Source organism: Corvus hawaiiensis, chromosome 9, assembly GCF_020740725.1.
Source record: "Corvus hawaiiensis isolate bCorHaw1 chromosome 9, bCorHaw1.pri.cur, whole genome shotgun sequence".
Classification (NCBI taxonomy): Eukaryota; Metazoa; Chordata; class Aves; order Passeriformes; family Corvidae; genus Corvus; species Corvus hawaiiensis.
Window position 1 is genome coordinate 15,115,712 of NC_063221.1, and position 18,085 is coordinate 15,133,796.

At 39.7% G+C, this 18,085-nt stretch overlaps 1 protein-coding gene across 5 annotated transcripts in view; it reads left to right on the plus strand.

Moving 5' to 3' along the window:
* DPYD (dihydropyrimidine dehydrogenase) overlaps positions 1–17,708 on the plus strand; it is a 359,733-nt gene extending 342,025 nt beyond the window's left edge. For all 5 annotated transcript variants that reach the window (XM_048312842.1, XM_048312844.1, XM_048312846.1 and 2 more), the window contains 3 exons: positions 4,561–4,704; positions 13,443–13,583; positions 16,258–17,708. In XM_048312842.1, the coding sequence (XP_048168799.1) occupies positions 4,561–4,704; positions 13,443–13,583; positions 16,258–16,428 (456 nt within the window). In that variant the 3' untranslated portion in view covers positions 16,429–17,708. The remainder of the gene's footprint in view (positions 1–4,560; positions 4,705–13,442; positions 13,584–16,257) is intronic.
* The last annotated feature ends 377 nt before the right edge of the window (positions 17,709–18,085 follow it).

An 18,085-nucleotide genomic window follows, 5' to 3' on the forward strand; every position in this document is an offset into this window, starting at 1 on the left:
TGTTCAGTATCCCAGCCTCCTCTGCAGCCCCTTGCAAGGTTTCTTTTTCCATTCAGTAGCGGGGCCACATTTTCCCTCATATTCCTTTTCTTACTGATGTATTCATGTTATCCACTACCACCACTGCTGTTATCCCAGAGGCACTACCACCACTGGCCAGTGGCAGGTCCTTCTTGGAGCCAGCTGCCCTTGGCTCAGTCAGACACAGGAGAAGCTTCTCCCAGAACCCCTGCAGCCACCCCACAACCAAAACCTTGCCATGCAAACCCAAAAGACTGTGCCAGCTGAAATCTGTGTCTTCTAACAGTAGATGGCATCCAGCCCCTTAGTAGCAGACAGGTCCCAAATAAGCAACCCATGACTACATCATGGAGACATACATGGATTTTCCCAGAGTAAGGATCAGATCAGTTTCCAAGTTAGAAATAAAGCCTGGGTCGTCTGATGCCTATTGCACTGCCCTGTTCACCAGCCTGTAGGCTGCTTGCTGGTGTGCCCATAAAAATTGCAGCAATCTGAAGTGGAGGATTCTCTCTACTTTTAGCCATTAGGAAACAAGCACCTTTTTTAGTTCATAATATGCTCAATTACCTTTAGATTGATCCATGAATAAATTATAATCAAAACAGACTTACTCACCTTAAAGCTCTCTGGCTTAAGGTTTCATTGTTGATTCATTAAGTTGTCAGTTCTCTATTGGCAGGGTAATGCTTTTTTATATCTGAATAGAGACAGGCTTAGTGGAAGATACTGTTATCTTTAAATGAGCAGGATTTAGGTTTTTTGGTAAGAACAAATTCATCAATGATGAATCCCTGGAGAAAGTACTGAAACAAAAATCACAATGTTGCTGAAGATTTATACAGTTCATCACTTAAAAGGCAGCTTGTGGAGGTGGGGGAAGGATTTGGATTTTTGTTTTCTTTGTGTAAAATATTCCAGCAAAATATTTCAAGCTTCCAGTTTTGTGATAATGCAATTATAAACAATGAAATAATTCCATTTAATATATTTATTTAGACTCCATTCTTGATGTTATCCCTCCAGTAGAAACACACTGAATTATGTCTATATAGAGACAGATGGATACAAATAATGCAGCTATAGACATCACTGATACAGATATATAAGTAGACAAGAATTATCTAATTACTCTGCTTGTTGCAATCTTCTAAGCACTTGTCATGCTCCACATAGTCATATTAATTGTTTTTTCTAGGCAGATGTTGATATGACAAAGATATCAGTTTATGGAGAGTTTAGTGACACTGGAATATCTGGAAATTAAAAAAATAAAAGTACTGTATAAATATTTCAAAAGCAAACAGAGTTAAACACATCAAGCTCTGAACTTATGCTTTCATTGGGAATTTTGTTGTTATATCCCCCATGTGCTTAGGAAGTTATCCCCTACAAAGGGGTATTTTAATTTTAAAATCTCTTAAATACCCATCTCTTCTGCAGCTATTTCAACATTTTTCCACTTTTGCTGGATCCAGTAACACACTTCATTAAAATATTTTTTGCCATTTCATGTGGCCTTTGACTGCAAAATGTTTGAAACCGCAGCTCTGAACAATAAGCAGTCTCCTCAGCATTCCCTATGTCTGTGCATTACTCATAAGGGGAACCATCAATAAGTCCTTCCTAAGCTCCTGAGGCTACATTTTCATGTATTATTTATTGCTATAGAAAAGATTGCTGGTTTTCAGTGTTGTTTAATGAAATTTGGCTTGGCTGCTTGTGAACTACTAGACCCCAAACACAAAATAACCAGGCCATTTGTATGGCACACAGTCACCTTCTGTGAAGTCAATGCAAGCTGATTGTGTATGTGCCCAAGCCTGAACCAAGACCTACATGTTTCCTTAATTATCTTAAATTCCATTTAGCCAGGTTCTTGATGGAAAAACAGCAGTGCACAGCAAATATGCAGGTTGGATGGCCATTTTCTAGATTAACCATAATTCATTTTTAAAATATGTGGATTATATGGTTTAATTTAACTGCACTCATGTCGTTACAAAACATCTGAATTATGGAAATGAAGGCATTGCACACCTCAAAATGCCTGCTGTACATTCCAGCTAGCAGCTATGTTAGATACAAAAATCTGAATGCTTCCATCTCACAACTATGAAAATTAATTAACCTTTGTAATTGCCTTTTTGCCTATACACAAAAATGGATTCTTTTCCCACACTTTTCCTTAGATCACCTATTTAATTTCAATATTCCTAGTGTTTCTGTCTGTAGAAATTAGGATATTTGGTGTATATCAAGAGAACAGAAAAGTAAAGGATTTATTCTGCAAAGATTTGGCTGGTGTTCCCAAAGATGATCTTCAATCAGTCAAGTCGTGAACAACTGTCTCCTCTCTCTACTACTTCAGTTAAAACCTCAGCAAAATTAGCTTTGCTACCTACTCTCAAAGTCAGCAATTCAATTCCTGGCCAGACAGGAAAGAATCCAAAAATGCTTTGTCATCAGGTCTCCTGCCCTCTCAAGCCAAAGTTGTTGGCATCAGCACATAAATTATGGAGAGGAAATAGTTCCTCAGTGACACAGCCACTACTTATTCTTAGCCAAAAATATATTTCTAATTGATTCAGCCTAGTAGACATACAAGAACACTTTTCATCAAAATTTTTATTTTTTAGAATTCTGCTAAAAGTTTTAGGTTTTCTAAGTCGTATAGAGAATTGAGTTTATGTGTGTGTGCTTTAGAACCTATTGATTAGATTGAAATTAGACAAATTCTTCCTTCTATTCATTTTGCTGTTTAAAATAATTATGCTTTTATTGTCTTATTTGTCCGTGTGTAAGGCCACCACCTTACTGCTGTTTGCTGGAATTCTCAAAGCCTGGTTTTAAGATGTCCTAGAACATTTCATGTACAGCAACTGCACAGAAAGGAAAGTTTGATGTCTGTAAGGAAGCCCTTGAACATGACATGCAGGAGCCAAGTTCTCATTGAACAGACAAAATAAGAGCCCTCTGCCAGTGGGTAAACTCTGGCTGCCTCTGCATTTGGGACACATGGGATCTGCAACACCCCCAGTCCTGCCTTGCTTTTGCCCAGACCGTGGCTGTGACCCAGAGCAAGGTTCAGTCCCAGCCTGCGGGAGGCAGCTCCTCTGGACAGCTCCGGGACACGGCAAGGCTCAGGCTGACTTGCTGTTAAAAATGCGTTGAGACCACAAACCAAGTCTCAGAAGCAGGGGAGCGTTTCAAGGACCTCACCCTCTGGCGGTATGCTCAGAGTGCCCAAAACCCAGCAGCCGAGAAAGCTTTTGTTTGTCATAGCAAGAAGCCTGAGGTCCCAAGGTTGGGTATTGTGACTGACGGAGATCATTGAGGAATTTTTCACCTAAGGATTAGCAGAAGAGCAGGGTAACCTCTTCTGGATTTGCTTCATTTTAAAAAATAATAATTTGTAAATTTTTAAATAATTTGGGGTTTAAAATTCACATTGAAATTCCCTCTTAAAAAATTGATAAGCACAGCAGTACTGTATCTTGTTCGATATGCTCTTTGAGGTTGTATTATTAGCGTGAATTAATGCCAGCAGCTGCTCCGGCTATGTATCCCTTGTTACTACCTGCTGGTTTCTGCAGTACTGCTGTAGCTTCTGAACAGGCTTTAGTTAGGTGGATAAAATACTTCTGCAGAATAAGGAACTAGTTTCAGGGGAGGAAGGGCATCGTCTGTTGCATCAAGCAAAAATCCATTTTTCTATCATTTTTCGCTCACCTAAATCTGTGATTGTGGCACACTACAGTTGTCCATACCTCTGCTAGGTAAGCAAAAGGAATTTTTTTGTCAGGAAGATGAGTGTTTTAGGAAATCTGATCCAGCTCTTTCATGTTCTTGGGTGAGATACGAGTTTTGCAATTCGGTGAAATCTTCCTCTAGAGTTTGCTTAATTGGGTTCAAGGACTAAATGTTGCATAAAAGATTGCAAGTGGGACATAGAGGTAAATTAGGAGATTATAATGTGTTTCAGTTCATTTGGTGTTTGTTAGCTTTACTTTGACAGGTCAAAACAGCCTTCTGTTATCACACTGCCACATACATGTTTGAAAGCTTTAAGAGTATGTATTGATATATTCTGGTATTGATACAAATAATCTTAAATACTGGTGGAACCCTTCTAAGTAAACTGATAATTTTATGATACCTTTCCACATAATATAAAATAAAACAGAAATAAAGTTACACATTTGAATTATTTAACATGATACATTTTTATATATAAGCGAGTATGCAATGGGGAAATAATAGACTGTTGTATGCTGACCTGCAATTCAGCTACTTTTCTCCTGTGAAATATTAGTATTTTAATATTCAGTATATATTTCCAAGTCAGATCCCAGTGTTCATATTTGGTTTTTATTCACTTCTCATTCTAGTGCAGTCTTACTGATTTCAATTTCAGCTTCCTGAATAAGAAGCAAGTTGCAGTCAGCACGGACTTAAGGTCTCACCCTTGGGATCAGACTCATCTTTTTACTACACCCACTTACTAAGCATAATACTGTTTACTGGTTTTTGTTTCAGAAACTGCCCAGTTTTGGACCTTACCTGGAGCAACGCAAAAAGATCATAGCTGAGAACAAGATTAAACTGAAGGCACAGAACATGGCTGCTGTGCTTCCCGAGAAAAAGCACTTCGTTCCAAAGAAGCCCATTCCAGCAATCAAGGTAACAAAAATACATGCATGAGAAATGATAGGCAGTTGACATGCACAGTCATTTCTAGCAGTTTGAGTTGGTTATTACTGCTTTTAAGCTCGTTAGAGGGCATCAAAGGCAACTCTTTATGCAGACTTTCTAGCTTTTAACCAAAATCGATGGGAAATGATCTGTGATGTACATGTATAGGTATTTCCCTAATGTCATTTTTCAGAATGAAGATGTTCAGGCAGTGGAACAGTAGCTGCAGATCAAGCAGGGGTAATGCCTTGAAGAACAAAGCAGGACTGTTTAGAATTTCTTTCAGTTTGAATGCTACAGTATGAGCTGTTTTGCATAAGACCTTTTGATTACTTGGAATGTGCTAAATGCCTCCATCCCTCATGTAGGATCGATGGCAAAGGCTGGTGTTCGGAACATATAAAAGCTGTGTCATAGGTTTAGAGATTGAACTTTTAAAGCTGAAGAATGTTTGTCTAAGTAGCTGATCCACTGTCTACAATGAGTAAATGTCAAGGTAAAAATAAAACCTGTGACCCCTATCTACTGCATAATCCATACATTGAAGCTTTTCTCTTCCCTTAGGTAGTCAATAAATATCAATAAAATGAAACGGCATGAGCTAATTATTTTAGGTGTTCACTTTAGAGCTTACTTAAACTTCAATCTGAATAAGAAAAATAATTTTTTTATATCAGGATTCTCATGTAGACCATTTATAAAGCAATATGAAAATTATATCTGTTGACCTTGTTGACTGTCTTCTTCATATAGGGGAGAATATCAGATAGCTGCATGATCAGACATGTAAGAATTCCTGAAGAAATAAGGCCAAGCATAAAATACAACGTGAGCTCTGGTTCAAAAACCACATAATTCCCAAGAGAATTTTGCAGTTTACCAACACATCCAGTATTCCAAGCTAACTGGTAGGATGGCAAAACCAGACAAGGAGAAATTTTGAATTGTCTTCCTGTTTGAGTTAATTAGTTTGGCACCCTCTCAGGTTTTTGGGCTGCTTAGTTCGGTTTATGTCATGCTTTTGAAAATCCCTTGCCTCCTTTTGTGCTGGGGTTCCTTTCTGTATATGTACAAAAAGTTCCAAAGAACAGCAATCTACTCTTTTTTCCTCACTATGATGAGCATTTTCAAAGCCTGCTTGACCTCAGAGGTTTCATGGTTCTGTTCTCCTTGCAGGGAGAGTACTGATGTAGGGAAAAAGAGAAAGAAGAAGCAACAGCCAATAACTGCATTTTCAATGAGATGGCTTGCTTCTGAAAACAGCAGAAAACCAAAAAACTGATACCATCCAAAAGCAAATAAACTGAATGAAGGGAAAAGTTTAGCAAGAGGGAAAAATGGACATGAAGACTAGAAAAAAAAAAAATTTAAAAATTGAGGTCAGAAATTTATCATGCCTAACTCCAAGCATAAAAGCAAAAAAAGATCCAAGTAGTAGGAGATAGATTAAAAAGAAGAAAAGAGACCATACTGCAGGGAAGAGGAAAATGAATTCCCCCAAACACAAACTTTTGTTTGCATAGATATTGAATACTTCTGACTGGTGTCTGAGGAGCTTCTCAGCCAGGGAAATCAGGTTAGCATCTTCTCCACACCTTCAGTTAAATGTGACTGAAGCAATTACAAGAAGACAGGCATTGCCAAAGCTGGCTGATGGCAGTCTTTCAGTCTGACCATCTCTTCAGAAGGGAATGTTTTAACCATAGTGACAAAACCAGCAGTGAGAGGTGGTGTGTTGGGTTTGCCTGGCACGGTTTGAAAGAGGTGGGGCTACAGGGGTGGCTTCTGTGAGAAGCTGCTGAAAGCTCCCCAGGGTCTGACAGAGCCACTGGCAGCCAGCTGCAGGACAGAACCACCACTGGCAAGGCCAAGCCCATCGGCAGCGATGGCAGTGCCTCTGGGATAATGTATTTTAAAAGGGGGGAAAAACAGCAACTTCAGTCACAGAGAGGAGGGAGAATATGGCCTGTCAGGAATCTGCATGATAGAGGACCATGAAAGAAAGCCCTGGAGGGAAGAGAGGCCCAAGCAAGCTGGTAGTTAATATTCAAGAATCACCTCTTCCAAGCTCAGGAATGATGCATCCCAACAAAGAGGAAGTCGGGGAAAAATTCCCGGAGGCCTGCAGGGATGAACAGTAGCTCCTGGACAAATTCAGACACAACAAGGAAGCCCTCAGAGAGCCACCAAGATGATCAAACAGCAGGAGCACCTCTCCTATATAGACAGACTGAGAGACTTACGACTGTTCAGCCTGGAAAAGAGAAGGCTCTGGGGGCACTCTAGAGCCAATTCCAGTACCTAAAGGAGAGATAGGTGCCCTTGAAAGAGCTATGACCCCTGCATTGGCTGGCTGTGTTTGGAGGGTTGCTATAAATTTCCTGATGCCTCCCCAAAATTTCCTCATCAGTCTAATCGGCTGTTGGGTTGGTGATACCTAAATTCCAACATTTATATAAATTCCACATGCTGTCAAATTACCATTTATTTGTCAATTTAAAACCCCTCTGTGATTATTCAAAATCTAATTTATTTTTTGATGTCTTTTCCCGTGGCTTTTCTCTTTATTTTCTCTATTTTTCAATATTAATTGAAACTGCATAGTTTGATATTCGGCAGAGTTGTTTATTCTTTTCTCACTTGTCTGTAATACCAGAAATTGTGCTGTATGTGGATATGTGCCCTGGATCTTTTCAGTTGCAGCTTTGTACACCTCCCACAGATGTATTTGCCTACCTCAGGTTACCTCCTTATTACTTTAATTTCTTTCCTTATATGTTTCTCTGTTTTCTTCCTAATAATTTAGTTCTTTGTCCTTCAGGGCCTATACCACAATATTCAGTCACCATTTATCTGCTTATTTTATTCCTTCCTTTTTTTATTCCAGAAGTCTTGCTGTAGAGATTGTTTGGTAGTTCAAACATTCTGGCATAGCTCTCTTAGCTAGGGCATGACATGCTGTTCCACCTGCTGGAAAAATACCCACAGAGATCCTCAAGCTTAAATTCCTTGTGTTTATTTTTCACCCTTGTTTGTACAGATACATTTACATGGTCTTTTGCACATACATAATGTGCAAGTCTTTTTTTGCTGATGTGTAAGCACCCGCCTAAAAGCCAGCACTGCAGGAGGCATTTAGCCACATTTAGTCCAGTGCTGTGCTAAATCTCTAAAAGCCTCTTGAGAGGTGAGGAATATTGAAGCAGGGACAACACTATTTTGCCATAACTATTTTGCTGTTGTACCATTTGGATCCTTCCGGGCATGTCTCTGTGTGGTTTAACATGAGTGGATTTACCTTGTGCTTGCCTGCCTAGAAAAGGCCATATTGTAGTCTTCATCATAAGTGTGGAGATGTTCCATATTTCAGGTGGAGCTATGCATCTCTCCTCTCCTCTCCTCGCCTTGCCTCTCCTTGCCTCTCCTCTCCTCTCCTCTCCTCTCCTCGCCTTGCCCCTCCCCTCCCCTCCCCTCCCCTTCCCTTCCCCATCACAGTACCTCAGGAGGTATTCACATTATATATACAGGTTAAGTTAATTTTAGTCTTCAGGTATGGGGAGAAATCCTAGAAATCCAAAATTCCTCTTTCCCCGGAAGCTGTAGAGGACAGACTACAAACTAGACAAACTCAAAGTCCTTTGCTGCTCCTCATAGGACATTCCTGCCCTTTCCCCAGCTTTGTTGCCCTGCTCTGGATGCATTCGAGTACCTTCACATCCTTCTGAAGTGGTGGAGCCCAGAGCTGCAGGCAGCACGCCAGGTGAGGCCGCAGCAGTGCCTCACACAGTGGGATGGTTGCCTCTTTTGGCCACTTGTGCCATGTTTGCTGTGCCCCAGGACATGGTTTTGCCCTCTGGGCTGTCTGGGCACAACACTGACCCACACTCAGCTGTGCCCACCAGCACCCCCAGATCACTTCCTGCAGGGTACTCTGCAGCCCCTCCTCTCCTGGTTATATTTCTGCCTGGTGTTACTCTAGCCTAAGTGCAGAATCTGGCATTTGGACTTGTTAAATTTCATCCCATTAATCATTGCCCAGTGCTCCAGGGCACTGTGCTTCTGTTGGTAAGACTGCAATGACTGTGTATTCCACATCATGGCTGGTTAATTAGAACAGCAGCACTACAGTAGTTATGGGGCTATTTTCTATCTTAACACCTTGCTAGTTTGTTTGCCTCTGATCAGGACAGTTCCATGAGCTGTCAGTGGGGTCTCCTACCCTGTTTTCTCTTGCAGCTTTCTTTAATCTAGAATGTATCTGTTGGCAAGATCAGCAAAAGTTACTTACTTTGATCAGCTGCTTGTCAAACTGCATTTTTTCACTGTGATAGTACCTGTTCATCAAATTTTATAAAATACCTACAAGTTCCTTGGATTTTCTTTAATTTGGTTTAAATGAAAACTTGTATCAACCAAAGACTTCTGGTTCAAATCTTTTCCTGAAACACATTCAAGCATATTAAACAGCATCATAACTAAACCAGAAAATTGAGACTTTGTTCTGCTAATATTTTTCTGAACATTGATCATTTTATTCTGACCCTTTATTTTTTGCTCTGTTTAGCCACTTCATGGCTAGTGAATTTCAGAGCTCTGTTGTGTCACAGGCCACTGTGAGAGGCCTTGTCAAACAATAAAATTACTGGGGTTTTGGGGTTTTTTGGGGGTTTGGTTTGGTTTGGGGTTTTTTTTTGGTTTTTGGATTTATTACTTCATGGTCTTCATAAAGAATTGCGATCGATACACGAAGCATAATTTCCATTATAGAAAACATAAGTAACTGGACTCAATGATGTGGGTCCCTTCCAGCTCAGGATATTGTATGATTCTATGGTTTGAATTATTTTATAAGTCCCACTTTAGCTAGTATTGCTACTGTTACACTGAAAATAAGGCTTAGAGGTCCCCAAATAAAGTGTACCTTTAGTAGCCTTTCTTGAGTATTGGCAAAACATCTGTAATCTTTCAAGAAAAGTTAATGTATTTTTGTTAGCTACTTTACTGTAAATTTACCTTGGTCATGTACCCTCAGCTTCTGGTGACTTTAATCCATAGTTTTCTTTCTAACATTTCTTCTTTTCATCTCTCGCTCTCTGACCGTACCCCACCTTTATTGCCAAAAAAAGATCAGGTAGAAGGCAGGTACCTCCCTCATGTGTGTTCCCTTTGAACTTGCTTTATGACATGCAGTACCTGCACTGTGTATGGCTTTCTAATGAGAGGCCTGTGATATTCATCATCTCTAGAACACCGTGTGGTCTTTTACAAAAGCATCTGCATGAAGAGGGACACAGCAGGTCTACAAGGACCAGAGCTGAACCATTAATTGTATTTGCAAATATAGGTTTACTAATATGGTGACTAATGAAAATCTAATCACCATAAAATGTTTGATACATTAACATTAAAATGCAGCTATTACAGAATTGCAAAAATAATATCCTGCTGAACAGATCTTCTCCTTGTGTATACTCAAACCCAGATCTGCTTAGCTTAGTGACAAAAAGAATTTTTTTTCTGTATTCATTAGTAACATAAAACTAATGGATTCTGCTCTGATTCTCTCCATAGCAACTGAATTCCCTGACAGTTCCAGTTGCAGGACTACATTCCTTTCTCAGTTTTTTCAGTACGGTTTTGTTGAGAAGAGTAGGACAGCACAACAGTAATCAAAAAGAGTACTCTGGGTCCCTGCTGTTGCAAAGGTGCAGCTTAGGACCAAATTTAACTTCCAGTTTTTGTTTTGGTTTTGTTTTTTTTTTAATTGCTGCTGGTAATGCATAAGCCAGAAAGAACACAGCTTGACTTTCAGAACCTGGCTTCTGTTTGCAGGTCTGGCAGTTGGCAAAAAAAAAACCCACAAAAAAACCCCAATTAATCTGTATACAGTGCAAATTTGATCCAGAGGCCATTGAGATATACCAAGTGTGGAATCCCATAGTGCCATTTTAGACAGTTGCTTTTCGGAGTGAAACTGCTTTAAACAGAGAAAGCTGATTATTTCTTGCTGCACTGTTTATTTTGTTCCAAGCATTTATGATTTGATGAAAACAAGAAGCTGTAAAAGAGTGCACCTGCAGAACATCTTTTAAGTACCATTGCTTTTTTAGCCAATAATATCTTGAAACTTTGCAAATGAATAAAGATACAGTTTTTGCTTGAGAGAAATAAGTGATTAAAAGACACAACACCAATGAGTGTAAATGAGCAGTAAATCATTGACACAGTCTTTTGAAATCACTTTCAGGCCTCTGAAGTGCCATCATGCTCCCTATTTGGGATTCTGAGTCCCCAAAAGTGTATTTTTGTGATTTTGTGAGAAGTGAGACTTGGTTAAAAATGCAGAAATCACCATGCCTTATGCATTGTTTTCATTATTCCCTTTGTAAGTTTTTAGCTGGAAAAATCAATTTTGATCATGTTGTTTCAAGCAACCATTTCCTGAGCCATCTAAATGCTACCCTAAACCTCAGACTGTTTCCCCCCTCTCCTCCAGCTGTTTCCCTAGAAGGGTGTTAACCACCTCACTCCTTTCCCATTTAAAAAACCTTCTATAATTTCCAGCCATGAATTTATTCATGGCTTGCTTATAATTGTGTTCTTGTGCCAACATTGTCATTTAACTTAAATAGTTCTTTTTCCTCCCTGATGTGTGTGTGTGTATATATATACATATATATAGACATTATATTCCTGCTCTGCCATCATCTTCCTAGGCTAAACATCTTGTAAGATTCTTTTTGTCTTCTCTCGCAAGCAAGGCACTCCATTCCATGGTTATGTGAGTAGCCCATCTCTGCAACCCACTTGAGTTCTGGGTTTTGTGAACATCCAAACAATAAAGAATACAAATGTGAATCCAGAACCTCCCTGAGAAAATTACCTATGCTTTTTAAACATGTGCTTTTTTTAGACTGAAAAGCTCTTCACTATCAGGAATCTCCCCTTGTTGATACTTTTGCAACACAGGCAGGCAGTGGAAAGCTACTTAATTGTATGTTGTGCAGGTTTTACATCATTTCTTTAAATTCTTGAGCACACAGCTCATCAATTGCAGGTAACATGCATTTTTGGCAATGGAACATTTGGGGGCTGTATACACACAAGACAGGTTTAAGGATACCTAGTATTGCTGGGGGCAGTAGATCACACACAGACATGTATTTTGAAACCTGCAGCAGGTTCAAAAGACAAGGCTTGTCAGGAGAGAAGCCTACATGAGAGCTGAAACAAGCTGGAGCTGAATTCTACCACTGCAGTATTTCAACTGACACAGAAGACTGCAGACACCTGAAAACTGCTGTAAATCCAGTAAATACATGAATGTTTCTGAGTAAGAACTGGAAGTGAAAAGATGGGGGTGTAAGCAGTTCCTAGGAGATCACATTTTATTTAGTTACTGTGGTTCATCAGTGGAGTCACAGTAAAGGGCTCCGTGTTCAAGTCTCATTCTAGTAAAAAGTATTAGCTGAAACACTTTCATAGTAGTTAATTGACCTTTTACAGTAGTTTAAGCAAACAGATTTTACTTCAAATTTGCACTGAATTTGGACCATGCACAAAATCAGCTTGCACAGCTCAAGTGATGAGTGTTAACTCATTAAGCTGTGATAACTCGCTCACAGTCATCTGTCCACACTCATCATGCTGCCTTTAGCAATGTGCCATAGCTGTTTTATGCTGAAAGAGCATTAATGTTCTCTGCATGTTGCTGAGAAGAACTGGAAAGGTTTTAGCATTGAATGAATGCAACCAAGGTATTTCACATGGCAGCAACTATGGGGTTTGGCAGAGAGAAAACATTTGAGTGTTTTTGGAACAAAGAAACATTACAATTTGCCAGTCTTTCTTCCTGGGCATAGGATTTGGTTGAATTTTCTATCTCAACAGTCACTAGGAGCAACTTCATAGATCCTACTGGTGCCTCCAGTGAATGTAGAAATTTGTCTCTGCATAAGGATACTATTGTACAAGTGCTGAAGACCAGGTAGACCTCATTCTTTCAGAAAGTAGTGCTGAGTTTGCAAGTTCTTAGCAGACTAGGAACATAAGGTTGGGCTCATTTCTGCATTTAATTTATGTAGCAGAGCTTTCCTTTTTGTGGTATGTACCCATGTGCTGCGCTGCTACCCTTTTGCAGCACTGATGTGTGTAAGGTTAATGCCACAAGTTCCTCCCTGTGAAGTTAACAGATCTTGTAGGATTAGACCCAGAGCCTACTTCTGTACAGTATTTGCAGTAAGCTGATGATCATGTCATTTGTGCATCTTGCTAAACAGAGAAGAGCTGTTATTGTTCTCTTTCTGTTTTTTCTTTCCTTGCTGTGAGCTCTTGAATCTGTGCTAGTGAGAAATGACCAAAGATGATCTGATTGTCACTCCTGTTTTACATTCCATTTTGCTCCTTGAAGTTTCACCCAATCATGGCAAAACAACAGCACATGCAAAATCGAGTACTAAATGTGTAACCTATTTGCAGAATGTGTTTGTACACAATGTATACTTCTAGTACCCCCTACATTCAAAATGTGCCTGTGTGGAAGATTCTTTTGTGTTTTACAGGGGATATGAAGGTCAGCCTCTTGGAAATTTAAAAGAAAAATCCTAAACATCATCAAAATGCATGGCCAAATCTTCCATGTTAAAGTACCAGAGAGCGCTCCAGTGCAGCTATGGAGACTGCCTAGGTAGCTCATAAATGAGTCGATAACTTTTTTTTCCCCCTAGGATGTAATTGGAAAAGCACTGCAGTATATTGGAACATATGGTGATCTGTGCAACACAGAGCAAGTTGTGGCTCTGATTGACGAGGAAATGTGTATCAACTGTGGCAAATGCTACATGACCTGTAATGATTCTGGCTACCAGGTAAGAGCACAGCTGTAATTAGCAGGAAGGCACAATGAGTTATCTTTCTGCTGCTGGGAAGAAAGAATTCACCTTCTGTTAATGAGCAGGTGGCAAAAACAGATGCCTAAAATGTTGAATTCAAAGCCCATCATGCTCCCAGGCTCTGGCTCACAAGCTGTGCAGGACCACGGCTGGTCCAGAGGGGCTGCACAGACCACATCACTGTCACAGGGCCCTGACTGCAAGTGGGGTTCTTTTTAAGAGGAAGAAAATGAAGGAGCCCCAATGGCAGTAAATACAGTTCTTGATGCTTTTCAAGTACATGAGGGAGAAAGGGAAGAACACGTCCCTTCCCACCAAGGGGATGCAGGGATACAAGGGCTGGTCTTATTGCCAAATGCTTTTTAAGAAACCCAGTTCTTGTTCCCTCAGAGTAACCAAACTAATTCAGGTTTCAGGCAGATGGGGCTTTGTTTTGATCTTGATTGAGTTACAAATCCTTTCTCCAGGATAACTGCCAGGGTTTAGAGCAGCAGGTTGAAGTTTGCAGAAATCATTGTGACCAGAAAATGGCTCAATTTTGAGCTGAGGCTCCTGTTTGCAGCAAAGTATTTTTCTGATTGCTCAATATGGTAGCAAGTTGTATGAAATATATCAGCATGTCTAGGTGCCATTTCATGCCATGTCCACTGGAGATGATGGACTGGTCTGCAGTAAAAAAAGCAGTACAGGAGGGCTCATCTTTTTTTAGAAAACCAAAATATGGTCTAGTATAACTTTCATGGAATCCAGTATGCAGCAAGCAATAATTTCTACATGAATTTTTCCATACATCTTAGTCTGAGAAGAGCTTGTCAAAAACAAATACTTTAATTGAGCACCAGGTCTCCTCTGGACACCATCAGTTTTTGTTCCTCTTTAATTCAGTCTAATCAATAATAGGTCTGATGACTTGAACTACATAAAGTCACAGAAAGAAGTCTTCCATTGAAAATCAACTGTAATTGAAACAAGTATGTCAGAGCAAAGGTTTTTTCCACTGATACAAGAAAATTAATGCTGTATTTATACCAAAATAGATTACTACAGTAGCCTTTTAACTTTCTAAATTTCTTCTTGACATTGCAATCTTCACCTCTTCCCCTTCCACCAGATTTCTCAGGAATATTATATTTTTCATATAACCCTTAGAGAGCAAAAGATTGGGTTTAGATTTAATAAATTTTATTTTCTGTAACTGGAAAAAAATCAGCATCAAAAGAACCAAAGTTTAAACCCCCAGAAGGTTTTCTAAGCACAAAAGAAAGATGCTTTTTCCTTATTTAATTAAGGAAAACGCAAAGAAATTAATTGAACAGAATTGCAAAGGAATTCTTAATTGCAAATAAATCAACAACAACCCCCCTCACCTTCAAAACAGCATCTGCTTTATGCTTCCCTTTGTTTCAGAAATATCCACGCTGCTCTACACAGCTGTCACCTTGTATGAGTCCAACAGAAAAGCTTTCCTTAATTTAAAGTCAGCACTGTAGTCCTGACTTCCTCTCCCTCTTTGAACTCCCTTTCAAGATGTGCATTGTTGTTAGGGAGAAAGGAAGGAGTCCTCCTTAGATACTCATGAGCCAGAGCTCTCTTTGTGCTCGAGCTAAAGTAAAACTCAGAGATCCAGGGCAGTTACTTCAGACTTCCTGCCCTTGCTGGTTGCTACAACAACTTCTGTGCCTTCCTAGTACTGAAACCCCAAATGCCTCAAATCTGCCTTTGGAGCCAACCTGCAGCAGCACCAATACTTCCCATCACCTCCCTGCCCCTCCCCCCATATGCTGAGAGTGGTCAGGGAGATTTGCTAAGGCACTGCTTGTTTGCCAGAGTTCAACTTTCAGGCCTGATTTTCCTCCTAAACTCTTCAAAGTAGATACTCAGTGGTTTTGGCATTTTTTAAAATTTTTTACTTTTCTAGTCTTGCTTCTTAGATATTGACACTTTTGCAGTTGTGTGATGCTTTTGGTTTTGCTTTTAATTGCCTTTTCCATTATAACCAGGAGCTTATATCATTGAGACTGCAATTGTTATTTCACATTCAAATACACTTATCACCCTAATTGGTAATGAGGATTCACTGCATGGAACGTGAGAACTAAAGCAAGCTCTGCCTGCCCCAAACTCTGATAATTCCTTTCAAAGATTTGCAAAGGAAAGTAATCACATGAGGCACAATGAGCTCTGTTTTTCTCTACTGTTTATTAAATTAGATTGTTTATGCTGTGCTGAAAGTAGAAGTCAAAAGAATGCCTTGTGACGGGCATTGTGCTGAAGCTGATCAGGTGTGATCTGGTGTCTCCTCTAAACCAATAAGCCCAGCACATTGATATCTTAGGAAATATTTCCTTCACGTGAAGGAGAAATACCCTCTGGGAGTTTAAGTATCATGGAGCAAACTCCTCCTTTCGTAACCAGCCCTTGTGACCCATGAGCGTTTGCCGAGGTGTAATTTGGCCCACCTCTCTAATTTCACAGTGTCTGGAGAGGGGGCTCTTTTGTTCCCGGCCAGTGGAACAGTTGCTATAGCTGCAGTGCAGAATCACACCAAGATGTCTCCAAGTGCTGTAGCGCAGGAAATGCAGGCACTAGAATGGGAGCAATTCTGACCTTTTCTGTGCGTGACATCGATAATGTTTATTCCCGCTCGCAGGCTATCCAGTTTGATCCCGAAACCCACCTGCCCACGGTTACTGACAGCTGTACAGGCTGCACCCTGTGTCTCAGCGTGTGCCCTGTTATCGACTGCATCCGCATGGTTTCCCGGACAACCCCCTACGAGCCCAAGCGCGGGCTGCCCTTAGCCGTGAACCCCGCACACTGAGGTGCCCGGCCCGACAGCTGATGCCAACTTTACACTTGTTTGATGCAATTGATTTGCTTTCTAATTAGTCCTTGCAAATCTACTCCTATAAAAAAATGTAATACTGGTAGCTTTTACAATGAGCACTGCTTTCCAATTACTATTTTTGCAACAATTAAGTTTTGAAATTACAGAAAGGTGGTCGTGGCTGTCAGTGGTCCACTATTTGAAGTGTAACTTTCTTGTTACAGTTCATGCTGTGATTTCAAAACTTCTCTAAAGACTCTTTAATCTCTGTGTATTTTCTGGCTGGAAATATAATTAAGAAAGCATTTTTAATGAACTACAAATCAATGTACAAGCTAACTGTTTTCAGGGAGAGCATTTTGTAATTAAACATTACATTTAGTTTTAAAAGAGTTTCTTAGAAGATGTAATTAACTACATAGCATTCAAACAAAGTGATGTGGCTTCTATTTTTCTATAGACAGAAATGAAAAGGAGTTTAAAATAGGATTTAAGAACTGGATTAATCACTTTCAACTACTACAACATATGGTAGTGTATTTTTATAATCCTTTCTAATTCTTTTTCACACTAGTCACTTTATAGAATAAATTTGCTTTGCACTGACACATGCTGGACTCTTCAGATTTGTGTGTTGCATGAGTGGTTTGATCATTACTTTCCCCCCTCAGTGAACACTTACAACATCTCTCTGCAAACAGTAACAGTTCAAATGGCTTATTAGGAAGTACAGAATCCTGCGTTTCAGGATTCTGAGAAGCGACAACATTTTTTGCTCCAAGCTCATCCTCTAAATAACTTTTTAATCGTGCCAATTAATGTTCCAGAATGTACACGTTTCAGGTCAGAGATCTGATTGCGTGCAAATGGACTACACACCCTGCAGGCTGCGTTTGCCAAACACAGACACACAGGGCAAACTGGCAAGGTGATTTCCCCCAGTGCTGGTTCTTCATACTTAGCAGCTATGTATAGTTCTAGTAGTTTCACAGCCAAAAATAAATACAGATTCATCTGTCTTACTAAACAATATCTCAGATTTAATCCATTTTTCACTCACAGTAGGAACTTTCTAATATGAACATATTGCTGTCTGCTTCACTCCACTTAAGAATATAAAGCCTTTAGTTTCATAACAATAATAAATGATCTATCAGTTCAATTTCTTATAGCATATATTGTGAGCAGCAAAAGCTTTGATTAAAAATATACCCTGGCTTTTGTTTCTTGATTTATGAATTGTACACTGAATTATAAATAAATGTTGAAACCAACTTGAGTTTGTTTGTGATTTTTCTTTTTGCATTTACTAAACAGAAATTTTTTTGTAGACCCTTGTCAGTTGGTGTTTCATGATCTTTAAGATTCACTCCAGGAACCATTAATGAATTAATTCACACGTACATTATTCCATTGATTGCCTACAGTGCAGAATGTATCGTGCTCTTTGCCCCTCTCTGGCACCTCTTTGTCTGCCTGTGACCGCTTCCTTCCCCACATACACGGGTGCACACATTTGTAAATTCGAACACTTTCAAATGTCATTCCATTTAGTGCCCTTGCTCCACCAACACTGTTTTGCTGGTGCTTTGGGCTTGCTTGGCAGGCTCAAGCCCAGTGTCTCCACTAATAGCTTTCTCTTCATATTTTA